Here is a 14,905-nt window from a genome sequence, read left to right on the forward strand (position 1 = left end):
GTACAGGGGGTGTGGTGTGAGGGTGGTAGGGGGGGTGTGGAGGAGGGTGGTAGGGGGGTGTGGGGGGAGGGTGTAGGGGTGGTAAGGGGGTGTGGGGGGGGAGTGGTGGCCAGGGGGGTTGTGGGGGGAGGGGGTTAGGGGGGGTGTGGCGGGAGGGGTGGTAAGGGGGTGTGGGGGGAGGGTTTGGCCAGGGGGGGTGTGGGGGGGAGGGGGTGGTAGAGGGGTGGTAGGGGGGGGGTGTGGGGGGAGGGGTGGCAGGGGGGGGAGTAGGGGGGTGTGGCGGGAGGGGTGGTAGGGGGGTGTGGGGGGGAGGGGTGGTAGGGGGGGGGTGTGGCGGGAGGGGTGGTAAGGGGGGTGTGGGGGGAGGGGTGGTAGAGGGGTGGTAGGGGGGGGGTGGCGGGAGGGGTGGCAATTTCCGGCGACCGTCGCTGACGTCGCGAGCAGCCACGAAGAGGCCGGTCGTCCCCACGGGACGTCGCGAATTCCATTCGTGCGCAAGACGTTTCTGGAGGTTTTGGTTGCTCGGTTTTTTGGACGCTCATCGGCAAAGCCGCAGCCCCCCCCCCCCCGCCGCCACAGAACAACACACCACCACCAACACCACAACACCAACACCACCAGGCACATTCCGCTGCCCACTGCGATAGGGCAGCGTTCATTAAAGGTCAGCAGGTCACGGGTTAAATGTTAACGGTGCTGCTGCTCCTGCTGCTGCCAGGCAAACTGCAGACTCACTCTGCAGGGCGGGTTGGCCGACTCTTTCACGCGGGGCGATGTGGCCAGCAAACACGGCAGCAGAGCCTTGGATTTGTTTAAAATCCATCCGCGAGGAGCTGATAGCGCCACTCCCCAGCTCTGATGATGACCTTGCTAAAACCCCAAGGCACGTGTCAAGCTATGATCAAACACTCAGCAATGTTGTCGTTGGGAATCATAAATAATAACGTTCATTCAATAAACACGATCTCCACATCTAGAGGGAAAACCTCGGAGCTCGAACTCCCGGCCCCGCGTGTGCTCCCCCCTCCCACGGCCCATTGCGACCCGCGGCATCACGACTCTATAAAATGTTTTTTAATATTTTACCAGGTGAGGCCCACTGAGCAATTTGGCTCTTTTTCAGAAGCGTCCTGGCTATCACAAATGATAGCCCAACGAAGTGGCTCATCATCATCGTCGTCGTGTTTAAATGTATTGCACGCTTCTGAACGTGGAGCGAAACACCGAAGGACCCGGAGACAAATCCACGCGACCACGGGGAGAGAGAGAGAGAGAGACACGCAGACTCCAAATACACAGCAGCAGTAGCAGCAGCAGGCGCGGCCACGCGAGGGATCGAGCCCACCACGACCTCCTGCGCACCGGGCGAGGTGGTTCACGCCTCTCCGCCGTGGGGTGACTGGAGGTCATTATTCTTTGTTTTTTTTCGGTAAAGTCACGTAAAAATATAAACTAATAAATTAAATAATAGCATACTACGACGTTTCGATTGCAACACAAGCAATCGTCATCAGCTATAGTGAAATAGCGACATAGAATATAACCAGAAAACTATAGACAGACATATAAGCAAACAGATATCACCAAGATACATAGAGAGAGCAACCCAGGTACAGAGAGGGGTGATCATCTCTGTCTATTTAAGGCCACCCCACAGAGATGATCACCCCTCTCTGTACCTGTGTTGCTCTCTCTATGTATCTTGGTGACATCTGTCTGCTTATATGTCTGTCTATAGTTTTCTGGTTAGATTTTATGTCGCTATTTCATTTATACCTGATGATGATTGCTTGTGTTGCAATCGCAACGTCGAATGCTATTATTTAATTTATTATTTTATCTTTATACGTGACTTTACCGAAAAAACCAAAGAATAATTCCTGCAGTCACCAAAGCTCCAAAATTAAGAATGATTGGAGGTCGTTCAAGGCTCGCTGCTCGCCGGTAGCGCGGCGCCCCCTGGCGGCCGTCTTCATCCAAGCGCAGCGCCGCGGCAGCTGCCACGTGGGGCAAGGGGGGCCGGGGAGGGGTGGGTCCGACACCGCACGCTGCGACAATAAACTCGGTGGGCAGACGGACCACGGCAGGGAGTCCGCACGTGGCAGAGTTTCGTGCGGCAAATAAATACACGTGGCAGGGAGTTCACACACGTGGCAGGGAGTTCACACACGTGGCAGGGAGTTGTATAGAGGCATGGTGGCAGGGGGAGTGTGAACATGGCACGTGGCAGGGAGTTCACACACGTGGCAGGGAGTTGTAGAGAGGCATGGTGGCAGGGGGAGTGTAAACCTGGCACGTGGCAGGGAGTTCACACACGTGGCAGGGAGTTGTATAGAGGCATGGTGGCAGGTGGAGTGTAAACCTGGCACGTGGCAGGGAGTTCACACACGTGGCAGGGAGTTGTAGAGAGGCATGGTGGCAGGTGGAGTGTAAACCTGGCACGTGGCAGGGAGTTCACACACGTGGCAGGGAGTCTGCACGTGGCAAGGAAATATTGTTGGAGGGCGACTGCCTCCAAGTGTCCAGTAGCAACGTCCTTCACGAGCCTCCTGCAGAGGTCGATCTTGACACTGTTGGTACAGACCACGCGCGGAGCAACCACCACCCAGCTAAAGATGCAACTGCAGCATTTAGATACGCAGACAAGAAGATATACGAGGTTAATATAAACGAACATTTACACATCGGTGAGCGTGTATTAACTCCGTGTGTCGATGCGTGTGTTGAACTTTTTTCGCACCGTACGTAGCCAACCGTGCTAATCGGATGGCGTCTGGGGTGAACAGATCAGGATTTCATTTGCACCTCCTGCAAGCCACGCGTACTGGCGAAAGGGGGGGTGGTGGAGGTTGGTGGTAGTGGTGGTGTGAGTGATACAGATTTTTTTGTTGTGACAGTTTCACCTGAAGACGGAAGTTTGTGTTGCCTCTGAAACGTCGTGATTTAATTGTTTTTATTTTTTATTAATTTTTATTTCATTTTTTACCTACGTGACTTTACCGAAAGAACTAAGAGTATGAGTGGTAGATGTCGCTTGACCGCTGGCCCAATTAGAGAATTCTACTCCCACACCGACTCACACTGACTCACACATACAGAGACCCATGGTATTCATTACCATGTGATGTGAGTAGCGCATGGAATGTTGCCACAATAACAATTGCACTCGCGTAGAGACGGCACAGACGAGAGAGTAGCCGAGTGATGTAATTCGCTGACCCGCCCAAATTGGATATCTGTTAAAAAAACGCTCCATGGCTGATCGGATTCCTCCAGCAGTCTAAATAAAGATCCCGACTCTTAGAAATCCACAGTCCTACAGAGACCCGCAGACCTCACACAATAGGGATATAGTCTTCCCTCGTCCCACACGTATCAACAATTGACCGAAAACATCTGAATCTCTACGTGCCTCTGTGTTGTGTGTGAATCATGTAGCGGTTTCATTGGTGCTCTATCAGACAATGTATTTATACTGGAGTAACCCGATGAGCTATAAGGAATTTTTTCACAGATGTCCAGTTGTCACATGTGGCTTTTTGCACAGCATCTTCTTCGGATGCAGTTGCCTTCAGTATAATTAAATACAACTTATATCTCGTCTTGCCAATTCACTGTTGGTTGAAGGCTTTCCCAAGCCACGTCTCCTGCCACCGCTCTCATTGACATGTTTCATTGCTTCTACATACTATTAACATTCCCTCCCTTTGTTAATGCTACCCCCTACCCCCTCCCTCTGATGCTGCTAATCCTGCATAATGCATGGGCATGACTTTGAACCCCCCCCCCCGCCCACCTCCTACACATTTCCCATGAATATGTTAAATTCCTCTTGATATGCACATTCTTTTGTTAAGGCGCTCTTCTTCCACCTCCAACCCAGCTTATATATAAGCTCCAAGCTTGGCAGTGTCTCATTCTTCACCTGAGGACGGCTGCTTGCGTTGTAGCCGAAACGTCGTGAGAATTATTTTATTATGTTTTATTTTTATTATTTTATTACTTCCCTTCTACGTGACTTTACCGAAAGAACCAAGAAGATGTTTGACCATACTTCACCACGCTGGTCCCCGTGACGGCCAGCAGCACGCTCGGCCGCCTCCCAGGTAAGCAACGTCTACACGCCGCGCCAGGCACCCACCAGGTACCCAATTCCAGTCGAGATTTGAAGCTTTCGTGACTGCAAGGATTCATACTCTATGTTTTTTCGGTGAAGTCACGTAGGTAAAAAATGTTTCTTGCTATGGTTGTCCCACCTGATGACGGACGCTTGTGTTGCGCCCGAAACGTCGTGATTTATTATTTTATTTCTATTATTATTTCTATAATTTTTATTATTTATTTTTACCTACGTGCCTTTACTGAAAAAACCTAAGAATACCCATTTAAGGTTGAAACGACCTAGGGGAAGGCCCCAGCATGGCTCGCCACTGCTGTCAGCCTGAGGCAAAGTCAGGTGGCTGGACGCACAGTTTGGGGTGCGCTCGCCACTGCACCACCGCTCCGCACATCATCGATGGGCCACGACGCAAGACCGACCAAGTTGTGTTTACAAAAAGTCACTTTTATTATTCACGTTACTTTCTTTTCCTTATTAAATAATCAAAAAAAAAGAAAACCTTGCATGTGTTACAGTACGTTACTAGGACTGCGTTGGCTTGCGTGAACAACACGGGGGAATAGGGGGGTGCGGTGGGGGTGGCGTTCAGTTGGGCAGAGCGCTCCAGGGCGCTTCTCCATTGCACGGCTTCGTGAGCAGCCCAGAGACGCACCACCGCGCTCACAACGGTCGGTGGGCGCGTGTCGAATGCCAGCCAATCGGGCTCATTGGCCGAGCAGGTCCGTGACGTCACAATGCCGTTGCTCGGCGCCGTCCAATCAGAGCCGCGTAGGTAGCGCCACTGCAGAGCGCTCTGGGCCCATCGCTGAACGCAGCACCCCCCCCCTCCCCAGCAGTAGATGCGTGAAAACAAAGTAACAATCTCACAATGCCAATCAGCGGCGGGCATTCTTTTCTTTGCCGAGCATCCTGGCAAATAATTTTTTTCGTTAATTAAAAACCACACGCGCACAGTCGCGAACACAACGAGACACCTTGAACCAGAGTAAATGCAGCGACGCAACAAAAAAGTTTTGCGTTATTCACAAAGTCGGGTGGGAATGATGGCAACCATGGAAATTGTAATCGTCAAGCAAGAATGCAATTGTATCAAGTAGAAATCGATAAGGCAGTAGAGCTCTGATGCTTTACGTCATCTTAAGACACTGCATCTGGAAACACTGTACAACAAAACCTGGGTTCACACTGAGATGAGAGGCAGGCAGGGGCGGCATTCGTGAAGACACGCGAGTCCAGAGGTTTACCCCTTCCGATTAATGTTCGCCCCCTACTCCCAGAGTGGAAAAGTAGGCCAACATACCCCCTCCCCCCCGCTATAGTTGATGTCGTCCCTGCAGAAGTTGTACGAGCAAGCTATTGCAGGGATGCGCCTTCATGTTTTTATTTTTATTTAATTTTATCATCCGTCGCCGACATTGGAGATGAGCGAGCTCCCCGTGTCAACACGAGCACGGCCGGAGAGGATTAATCTTCTGCCGAGGGCTCGGTGGCAACTCCACATTCCCATGGCGGGGTGGGCGCTTGGGTGGAGTCGACTCAACTCCGTCCATAAAACGACCACCGGTAACGCCACCCAATGTCGTACCCATTTTATTAGCGTCAGGGGCATGATGGCGATGACGATGGCGGTGGTCTCGGCGTTAAAATGCGACCGCGAGCACCACGCCTGCACCTGGCTCTGTGTGAACCCAACCTAAAGCCCCCCCCATAATGCACCGGGGGGCGTGAATTAAGGCAAAAGTCCCTCGAGCGCTCGGGAGCCCTCTCCGCCGCCGCTGCGCCGCCGTCCCTCACCAAGTCCGACGTTTCGCTCTGCGTCCTGCCAACTGAATAATCAGTAATCTGGCACGTGCGAGCGTGATCGTCGGTGCACTGTGTGGGAACGACATGCGGCGGCGGCGGGGGCGGGGAGGGGTGGGGAGGAATACGACGCTACAAGACGCCGGGGAGCTACGCTGCAGCGTTAGCGGCACGACCGCGAAAGCCGAGCCACGAGAATCCTGCAGAACAAGATAACACCGTGGGTCGCTCGGCTTGAGCGGACCAAAGTCGAACAAGCGAAACTCCTGCTGCAGCTGCCGACGCGACAGTTGAGCGCACGATCGTCGGAGCGGATAACGATTCTTTACAACGCTCGTTTCGTCCTCTCTTTCCTTACATCCCCCGATGAAAGTCACCGCGGCTGTAGGCCGCGGCGTTGCCACGGGCAAAAATCCACTTCCTCTCGGGAAACCGGACAACGGACTCCGTAGAAGGTGACGACGCAGAACTAATTCCGAGGTCCGGTCCAAATGCCTCTCATCCCCCGCCGCCCCCCGCCACGGTAAGTTGGTGGCGAGTGCCGCCACCTTCTCACGCATTTTGTCGCGGCGCGATCGAAGCGAACGTCCCGTTACATTCTCAGGGAGGTGGAATTCACGCCCAAGCAGACACCACGCGATCCGTGCGAGGGCTCCGTGCAGTCACTTTGGCGACTGGGCCGAGACCGTCGTCACGGCTACAGGCGCGTGCACCCCCAACACCGCTTGTTGTCGTGTCTTCGTTGTCCTTTCCCAGCACCTACTACCAGCACGGTTCGCTACGTACGGCGGTGCGAAAGAAGTTCAACGACGGTACGGTAGTCTAACCGCGGGTGGGCTGCCGACACCCCTGGAATCAAAGCCGAGGTCTCGTCGGTCTTGCCGGAACGGCGTCTCCGTCACGTCCCGCCAGCCGCAGCTACTCTCGTACCCCCCCCACCCCCAATGGGAATTCTTACCGCTCGGCACCATGGAAAGGGAATGCTGGCCGAGGGCACGCGACGCGCATGGCAGCGGCAGCAGCAGCAGAAGCAACAGCAGATGCGACGACGCACTCGCAACACAAAACCCACCGCCCCCACCCCCCTCCCCCCCGTGGGTTTCACTGCGTTTGGCGTGCTTACATAAAACAGCAAGGAATTGCATTTTCCATTTTAATTTGTTTTTGGCCTCAGGCTTTCTTAAATAATAATAATGCTTATAAAAAAATTTAATTTCAAAAGCAACGATTTTTCTTTTCGGTGGGGTGGGTGGGGGAGGGATTTTTTTTCAAGGCTTTGGCGCATCACTCCGCTCTCCTTGCCCGCACGGGGGTAGCGAGAGGTGCTGCGATCCGCCCCCCACAGCCCGGCCAAGCCCTCCCATCTCGTTCCCCCACCCCCGCTCACAGCCACACGACGAGGTGCCCAAGAGACTAGACCAGTGTTCTTCGCTAATTTTCAGAGGGGCGGGAGGGAGGGTCCACTTTCGCCGACAAGACATCATCGGCGTGAGGAGGGCCGTCACACGTTTAACACCGTTGTTGGGTTTGACAGCAGCATCACGAGGACGACGACGATGATGATGATGGAGAGGGTGTTGTCACTCTGTGTGTCGTCACTCTGTGTGTTGTCACTCTGTGTGTCGTCACTCTGTGTGTCGCCACTCTGTGTGTCGTCGCTCTGTGTGTCGTCGCTCTGTGTGTCGTCGCCCTGTGTGTCGTCGCCCTGTGTGTCGTCACCCTGTGTGTCGTCACCCTGTGTGCCGTCACTCTGTGTGTCGTCACCCTGTGTGTCGTCACTCTGTGTGTCGTCACTCCGTGTGTCGTCACTCCGTGTGTCGTCACCCTGTGTGTCGTCACCCTGTGTGTCGTCACCCTGTGTGTCGTCACCCTGTGTGTCGTCACCCTGTGTGTCGTCACCCTGTGTGTCGTCACTCCGTGTGTCGTCACTCCGTGTGTCGTCACTCCGTGTGTCGTCACTCCGTGTGTCGTCACCCTGTGTGTCGTCACTCCGTGTGTCGTCACTCCGTGTGTCGTCACTCCGTGTGTCGTCACTCCGTGTGTCGTCACCCTGTGTGTCGTCACTCTGTGTGTCGTCACTCCGTGTGTCGTCACCCTGTGTGTCGCCACTCTGTGTGCCGTCACTGTGTGTGTCGCCACTCTGTGTCGTCACTCCGTGTCGTCACTCCGTGTGTCGTCACCCTGTGTGTCGTCACCCTGTGTGTCGTCACCCTGTGTGTCGCCACTCCGTGTGTCGTCACTCCGTGTGTCGTCACTCCGTGTGTCGTCACCCCGTGTGTCGTCACCCTGTGTGTCGTCACTCTGTGTGTCGTCACCCTGTGTGTCGTCACTCTGTGTGTCGTCACTCTGTGTGCCGTCACTCTGTGTGTCGTCCCTCTGTGTGTCGTCACCCTGTGTGTCGCCACTCTGTGTGTCGCCACTCCGTGTGTCGTCACTCCGTGTGTCGTCACCCTGTGTGTCGTCACTCTGTGTGTCGCCACTCTGTGTGTCGTCACCCTGTGTGTCGTCACTCTGTGTGTCGCCACTCTGTGTGTCGTCACTCTGTGTGTCGTCACTCTGTGTGTCGTCACCCTGTGTGTCGTCACTCTGTGTGCCGTCACTCTGTGTGCCGTCACTCTGTGTGCCGTCACCCTGTGTGTCGTCACCCTGTGTGTCGTCACTCCGTGTGTCGTCACTCTGTGTGTCGTCACTCTGTGTGTCGTCACCCTGTGTGTCGTCACCCTGTGTGTCGTCACTCCGTGTGTCGTCACTCTGTGTGCCGTCACTCTGTGTGCCGTCACTCTGTGTGTTGTCACCCTGTGTGTCGTCACCCTGTGTGTCGTCACTCCGTGTGTCGTCACCCTGTGTGTCGTCACTCTGTGTGTCGTCACTCTGTGTGCCGTCACTCCGTGTGTCGCCACTCTGCGTGTCGCCACTCTGTGTGTCGTCACTCTGTGTGTCGTCACTCTGTGTGTTGTCCAGTGTGGAAGAGTAGGCCAACAAAAAGCCTCTACAGAGGGGGCAGGATGTGGGGGGGGGGGGGGGTTCTCTCTCTGGAGGTCTCTGCACGCCGCAAGGCTGCGTATTTACCTTCGACGTTTAACAAAAAGTCCTAACCCACCGACACGTGTAAAAAAAAAAAAAACATTTAAATCACCCTGGCAGCCAATAAACGCCCGCGGGAAAGTGGCACAAAACTCACTTGAGCAGTGCTAGTGTTCATTACGGGTCACGTGACCCACACCCGCGCGTGGTCTTTTTCTTTCATTATTTCACACGATTCTTAAAAAAAACACAGAACGGACGTAACGAGCGACGACGGTTGCATAGGAGGGGGGTGGGGGGGGGGGTGCGAAACGACGGACATCTCCACGGCCGGGGAGTGGGACGCACCCCGGCCTACGAAGTGCCGCCAAAGGTCAGAGGTGAGCGTGCGAGAAGGTTCGTGCGTTGGGCGATGAAGGGCGGGGGAGGAGAAGGGGAGGGAGAGGAGAAGGGGAGAGGGAGGGGAGGGGGAAGGGGAGGGGAGGGGGGAGGGGGGAGCGAGGTAACTCGCTCACCCCGTGGTGCCCGTGCTGGACATCTGTGAAACAGAGCTTCATGGCTCATCGGATTCCTCCTCCGGCCTAACTACAGATTCTGAAGTGACAAGGGAGAGGATGGGTTCAACACGGGGAGGCGGGGGGGGAGGGGTGGGGGTGGTGCGAGGGGAGGGGTGGAGTGGGTGAGGAGGGTGGAGTGAGTGAGGAGGGTGGAGCGGTCCTCGCCAGGGCCGGCGTCCCAGGGGCCCCGCCGCCCCGAGCGCTCACTTCCCTTCGTACTTGGGGTTCACCACGGTGGTCACGGCGCTCCTGTAGATCGGATTTTCTCCCTGGTGGTGGGGGAGGAGGGTGGAGGTGGTGGCGGCACAAACAAGGAAGGGGCGTTCGCGTTTCGTGTTAAACTTTGCCGGGATGCTGACCGTGGCCCCGCCACCCCTCCCATGCCCCTGTCCACCCAGCGGGAGATGGCGGATTGGTAAGTCGTGTGCGGTGGGGTACGTGCGGGTCACTCCCCACCGCTTCCGAGGCGTCGTCGGTTCAGCGATGGGAGAGTAGACCCCACGTGGCCTCCAGAGGGGGCTCTTGCTTGAGCTATCTCTAGTGAAGGCACCTTCTGCCAGCGGTGGCGCGGTACAGCAATTGCAGGGCCGCGCCTTTACCCTCTTTTAAACTTCCACGTTAACGAGCGCACACAAGGCGGCATTACGATCAACTGGGTGGCACGGCTGCGATAATCGTGACATGCAAGTCCCATCATGCCCCGCGTGATGTCTGTTTTTATTTTACCAGGTGAGGCCCACTGAGCTATATCGCTCTTTTTTAAAAGCGACCTGGCCACAAATGATAGCTCAACGAAGTGGCTCATCACGTGGTCATTTATAGCAGCCAAATAATCTGAACGCGTGGTGATGTTGATTCTAAATGTGGAGGGGGAAAACGGAGGACCCGGAGAAAAATCCACGCGACCGCAGGAAAAACCTTCAAACTCTAAATAAACAGCAGGCGTCAGCGTCAGGATCGAACCCATGACTCCCTGCATACCCGGCGAGGGAAATAACATCTCCTAGCCACCATGGCAGCCCAACGCCTGACATCACCGAGCTGCGCGCGTAACAAACGCAATCACTTTCAATAATTAACCGATGCTTTTTTAAAAAAAATTACGTGAAGTTCCATCAGTGAAATAATAGGAATACCTTTCACCATGAACGTATTTAAAACATTTAATGATGTAAGCGAAGGTTACGCACACGTTTCACCAAAGCGACATCAAGCGTCGCCACTCTTTGTTGTTGGGGACACAACACGGAAAGTGACATCAAGGAGGATGTGACGATGTTTTTGGTCACAATCCAATGTGAAAAATTGTGTTCGGATCGTCTCATTCCATTGTATCCATGCCCCGACCTTTGGTGGGGAGTTTTTCTTCATTCAAAAGAGCTGCTGAGCACAAGCTCGAATTTGCAAAACGCCGAGTGGCCAGCAACAGACAGCACTATCGAAGTTGTTAATAGGTTAGAGTGTAACGCATTTCTTGGGGGAAAAGAGGCGGTGATGATGACGGTGATGGGAAATGGGAATTCCAGGGTGCAGCAGTGCGAGGGAAGAAGCAGAAAGAGAAGTGAGGGGACCTGCAGCGTGGTGAGTGGGTGGGTGGGTGAGTGAGTGGGTGGGTGTGTTGTAGTGACATGCAGTGTGGTGAGTGGGTGGGTGAGTGGGTGGGTGAGTGTGTTGTAGTGACATGCAGCGTGGTGAGTGGGTGGGGGGTGAGTGAGTGTGTTGTAGTGACATGCAGCGTGGTGAGTGGGTGGGTGAGTGAGTGGGTGGGTGAGTGTGTTGTAGTGACATGCAGCGTGGTGGTTTAGTTAGTGGGTGAGTGGGTGGGTGAGTGTGTTGTAGTGACATGCAGCGTGGTGAGTGGGTGGGTGAGTGAGTGGGTGAGTGTGTTGTAGTGACATGCAGTGTGGTGAGTGGGTGGGTGAGTGGGTGGGTGAGTGTGTTGTAGTGACATGCAGTGTGGTGAGTGGGTGGGTGGGTGGGTGAGTGTGTTGTAGTGACATGCAGCGTGGTGAGTGGGTGGGTGAGTGGGTGGGTGAGTGTGTTGTAGTGACATGCAGCGTGGTGGTTTAGTTAGTGGGTGAGTGGGTGGGTGAGTGTGTTGTAGTGACATGCAGCGTGGTGAGTGGGTGGGTGAGTGAGTGGGTGAGTGTGTTGTAGTGACATGCAGTGTGGTGAGTGGGTGGGTGAGTGGGTGGGTGAGTGTGTTGTAGTGACATGCAGCGTGGCGAGTGGGTGGGTGGGTGGGTGAGTGGGTGGGTGAGTGTGTTGTAGTGACATGCAGCGTGGCGAGTGGGTGGGTGGGTGAGTGGGTGGGTGAGTGTGTTGTAGTGACATGCAGTGTGGTGAGTGGGTGGGTGGGTGGGTGAGTGTGTTGTAGTGACATGCAGCGTGGTGAGTGGGGTGGGTGAGTGAGTGGGTGGGTGAGTGTGTTGTAGTGACATGCAGCGTGGTGGTTTAGTTAGTGGGTGAGTGGGTGGGTGAGTGTGTTGTAGTGACATGCAGCGTGGTGAGTGGGTGGGTGAGTGAGTGGGTGAGTGTGTTGTAGTGACATGCAGTGTGGTGAGTGGGTGGGTGAGTGGGTGGGTGAATGTGTTGTAGTGACATGCAGTGTGGTGAGTGGGTGGGTGGGTGGGTGAGTGTGTTGTAGTGACATGCAGCGTGGTGAGTGGGTGGGTGAGTGGGTGGGTGAGTGTGTTGTAGTGACATGCAGCGTGGTGGTTTAGTTAGTGGGTGAGTGGGTGGGTGAGTGTGTTGTAGTGACATGCAGCGTGGTGAGTGGGTGGGTGAGTGAGTGGGTGAGTGTGTTGTAGTGACATGCAGTGTGGTGAGTGGGTGGGTGAGTGGGTGGGTGAGTGTGTTGTAGTGACATGCAGCGTGGCGAGTGGGTGGGTGGGTGGGTGAGTGTGTTGTAGTGACATGCAGTGTGGTGAGTGGGTGGGTGAGTGGGTGGGTGAGTGTGTTGTAGTGACATGCAGCGTGATGAGTGGGTGGGTGGGTGGGTGAGTGGGTGGGTGAGTGTGTTGTAGTGACATGCAGCGTGGTGAGTGGGTGGGTGGGTGAGTGGGTGGGTGGGTGAGTGTGTTGTAGTGACATGCAGCGTGGTGAGTGGGTGGGTGGGTGAGTGGGTGGGTGGGTGAGTGTGTTGTAGTGACATGCAGCGTGGTGAGTGGGTGGGTGGGTGAGTGGGTGGGTGGGTGAGTGTGTTGTAGTGACATGCAGCGTGGTGAGTGGGTGGGTGGGTGAGTGGGTGGGTGGGTGAGTGTGTTGTAGTGACATGCAGCGTGGTGAGTGGGTGGGTGGGTGAGTAGGTGGGCGAGTGTGTTGTAGTGACATGCAGCGTGGTGAGTGGGTGGGTGGGTGAGTGGGTGGGTGGGTGAGTGTGTTGTAGTGACATGCAGCGTGGTGAGTGGGTGGGTGGGTGAGTGGGTGGGTGGGTGAGTGTGTTGTAGTGACATGCAGCGTGGTGAGTGGGTGGGTGAGTGAGTGGGTGGGTGAGTGTGTTGTAGTGACATGCAGCGTGGCGAGTGGGTGGGTGAGTGAGTAGGTGGGTGAGTGTGTTGTATTGATATGCAGCGTGGTGAGTGGGTGGGTGGGTGAGTGGGTGGGTGGGTGAGTGTGTTGTAGTGACATGCAGCGTGGTGAGTGGGTGGGTGGGTGGGTGAGTGTGTTGTAGTGACATGCAGCGTGGTGAGTGGGTGGGTGAGTGAGTGGGTGGGTGAGTGTGTTGTAGTGACCTGCAGTGTGGTGAGTGGGTGGGTGAGTGAGTGGGTGGGTGAGTGTGTTGTAGTGACCTGTAGCGTGGTGAATGGGTGGGTGAGTGAGTGGTTGGATGAGTGTGTTGTATTGATATGCAGTGTGGTGAGTGGGTGGGTGAGTGAGTGGGTGGATGAGTGTGTTGTAGTGGACATGCAGTGTGGTGGTTGAGTTAGTGGGTGACAGTGTGGGTGGTTGAGTGGATGTATGTTTAACTTATTTTGCACCACACATAGCCAACCGTGCTAATCAGGTGTGGGGGGGAAGGACAACAAACTAAACACAAAATGAAGTTGTAAATAAATTAGTTTTCACTCGAGATGATGACTTAAAAGTGCATAGCTCCCAGTGGCTTCCGAATATTGGAAGGAAGAGCGTTCCAGACGGCCGCAGAAGCGCATCGTCGCGGTGACCCACTGTCCTTGCACAACGCCGCCAACATCGTGCAAAGTATTTCCCTGGAGAAGACACGAAACCCCCGCAATGGGGGGCCGTGACGATGACGCGGAGTGGGGGGCTGGCGCTGGGGGAGGTGCCAGCCGGGCCAGCCGGACGCTCGTCTCACCGAGTCCCACTTGGCGTTGGCCTTCTCCTTCTCGAACTTGGCGAACTCCCGCCGGTCGTGGATCGTCATGAGCATCTTCCAGATTAGCAGCAGTGCGAGGCCGATGAGCACGATGCCCGCCACCACGCCCGCGATGATCGCCAAGATGTTCGGCTCCGTGGGGCACTCTGCCCACGCACGCACGCAGACAGGCACACGGACACAGAAACACACGCACGCAGACACACGTATACACACACGCAGGCGCACACACGCACACAGACACACACGCACGCAGGCGCACGCAGGCAGGCACCCAGGGAGGGGGAGGGGGGAGGCACCGGACACCTGTTAGCCCGGATCGCCTGTCGACGGGCATGTCATTAGCGAGCGTCGACGCGGGAGCCCCGGTGACGAGCGAGTGTTCCTGTTCCTTCACTCGGCTCCATCACCCCGAGTGTTGCTCCCGAGTGACGGACATGGGTTCATCACCCGGGCCTAACCCTAGCGTAGCCCTAACATAGCCCCAGCACAGTCCCAGAACAGCCCCCGCATGGTCCCAACACAACCCTGGAATAAGCCCAAACGTAGCCCCAGTGTAGCCCCAGCATCGCCTCACCCTAGCATCGCTTCAGCATGGCATCGCTTCAGCATGGCATCGCTTCAGCATGGCCCGAACATAGCCCCAGCGCATAGCTCTTACATAGCCTTGAGATAGCCATAGGATGGCCCTAGAAAATTCCCAGCATAGCCCAAGCAGAGAACGCAGCCCTAAGCACCCTAATCCTCACATAACCATGAATAGGGTATCCACACCCCTCGTCCAGACCCCTGATTATGAACACAGACCCCTAGCCCAATGCTAAATGTAGGTGCATAATGAAAGACACCAGTCTCTGACAAAACCCTTAACAATGGTCCTCAATATAACGCTCAACACGAGTTCCCAAATGCAACCCTGAACCCCAAGCGTTCACACAGCTACCAAACCTGACCTTGAACACCGATCCCGAACACAAGCCACAAACCCCTCCACTAAAACTGATTTATTATTATTTTTTACCAGGTAAGGCCCACCGAGCAATGAAGCTCTTCTTCAGAAGCAAG

The 14,905-nt window shown here is 55.2% G+C and overlaps 1 protein-coding gene across 1 annotated transcript in view; it reads right to left on the minus strand.

The window, feature by feature from the left end:
* Positions 1-8,995: 8,995 nt before the first annotated feature.
* Positions 8,996-14,905, minus strand: part of LOC133358337 (integrin beta-1-B-like) — a 42,291-nt gene continuing 36,381 nt past the window's right edge. The window contains exons 15-16 of the mRNA XM_061576607.1: positions 13,820-13,986; positions 8,996-9,770 (exon numbers count right to left, since the gene is read on the minus strand). Of these exons, the coding sequence (XP_061432591.1) occupies positions 9,705-9,770; positions 13,820-13,986 (233 nt within the window). The 3' untranslated portion in view covers positions 8,996-9,704. The remainder of the gene's footprint in view (positions 9,771-13,819; positions 13,987-14,905) is intronic.

The sequence above is a fragment of the Lethenteron reissneri genome, chromosome 61 (assembly GCF_015708825.2).
Source record: "Lethenteron reissneri isolate LAM-NWPU_2019-01 chromosome 61, ASM1570882v1, whole genome shotgun sequence".
Classification (NCBI taxonomy): domain Eukaryota; kingdom Metazoa; phylum Chordata; class Hyperoartia; order Petromyzontiformes; family Petromyzontidae; genus Lethenteron; species Lethenteron reissneri.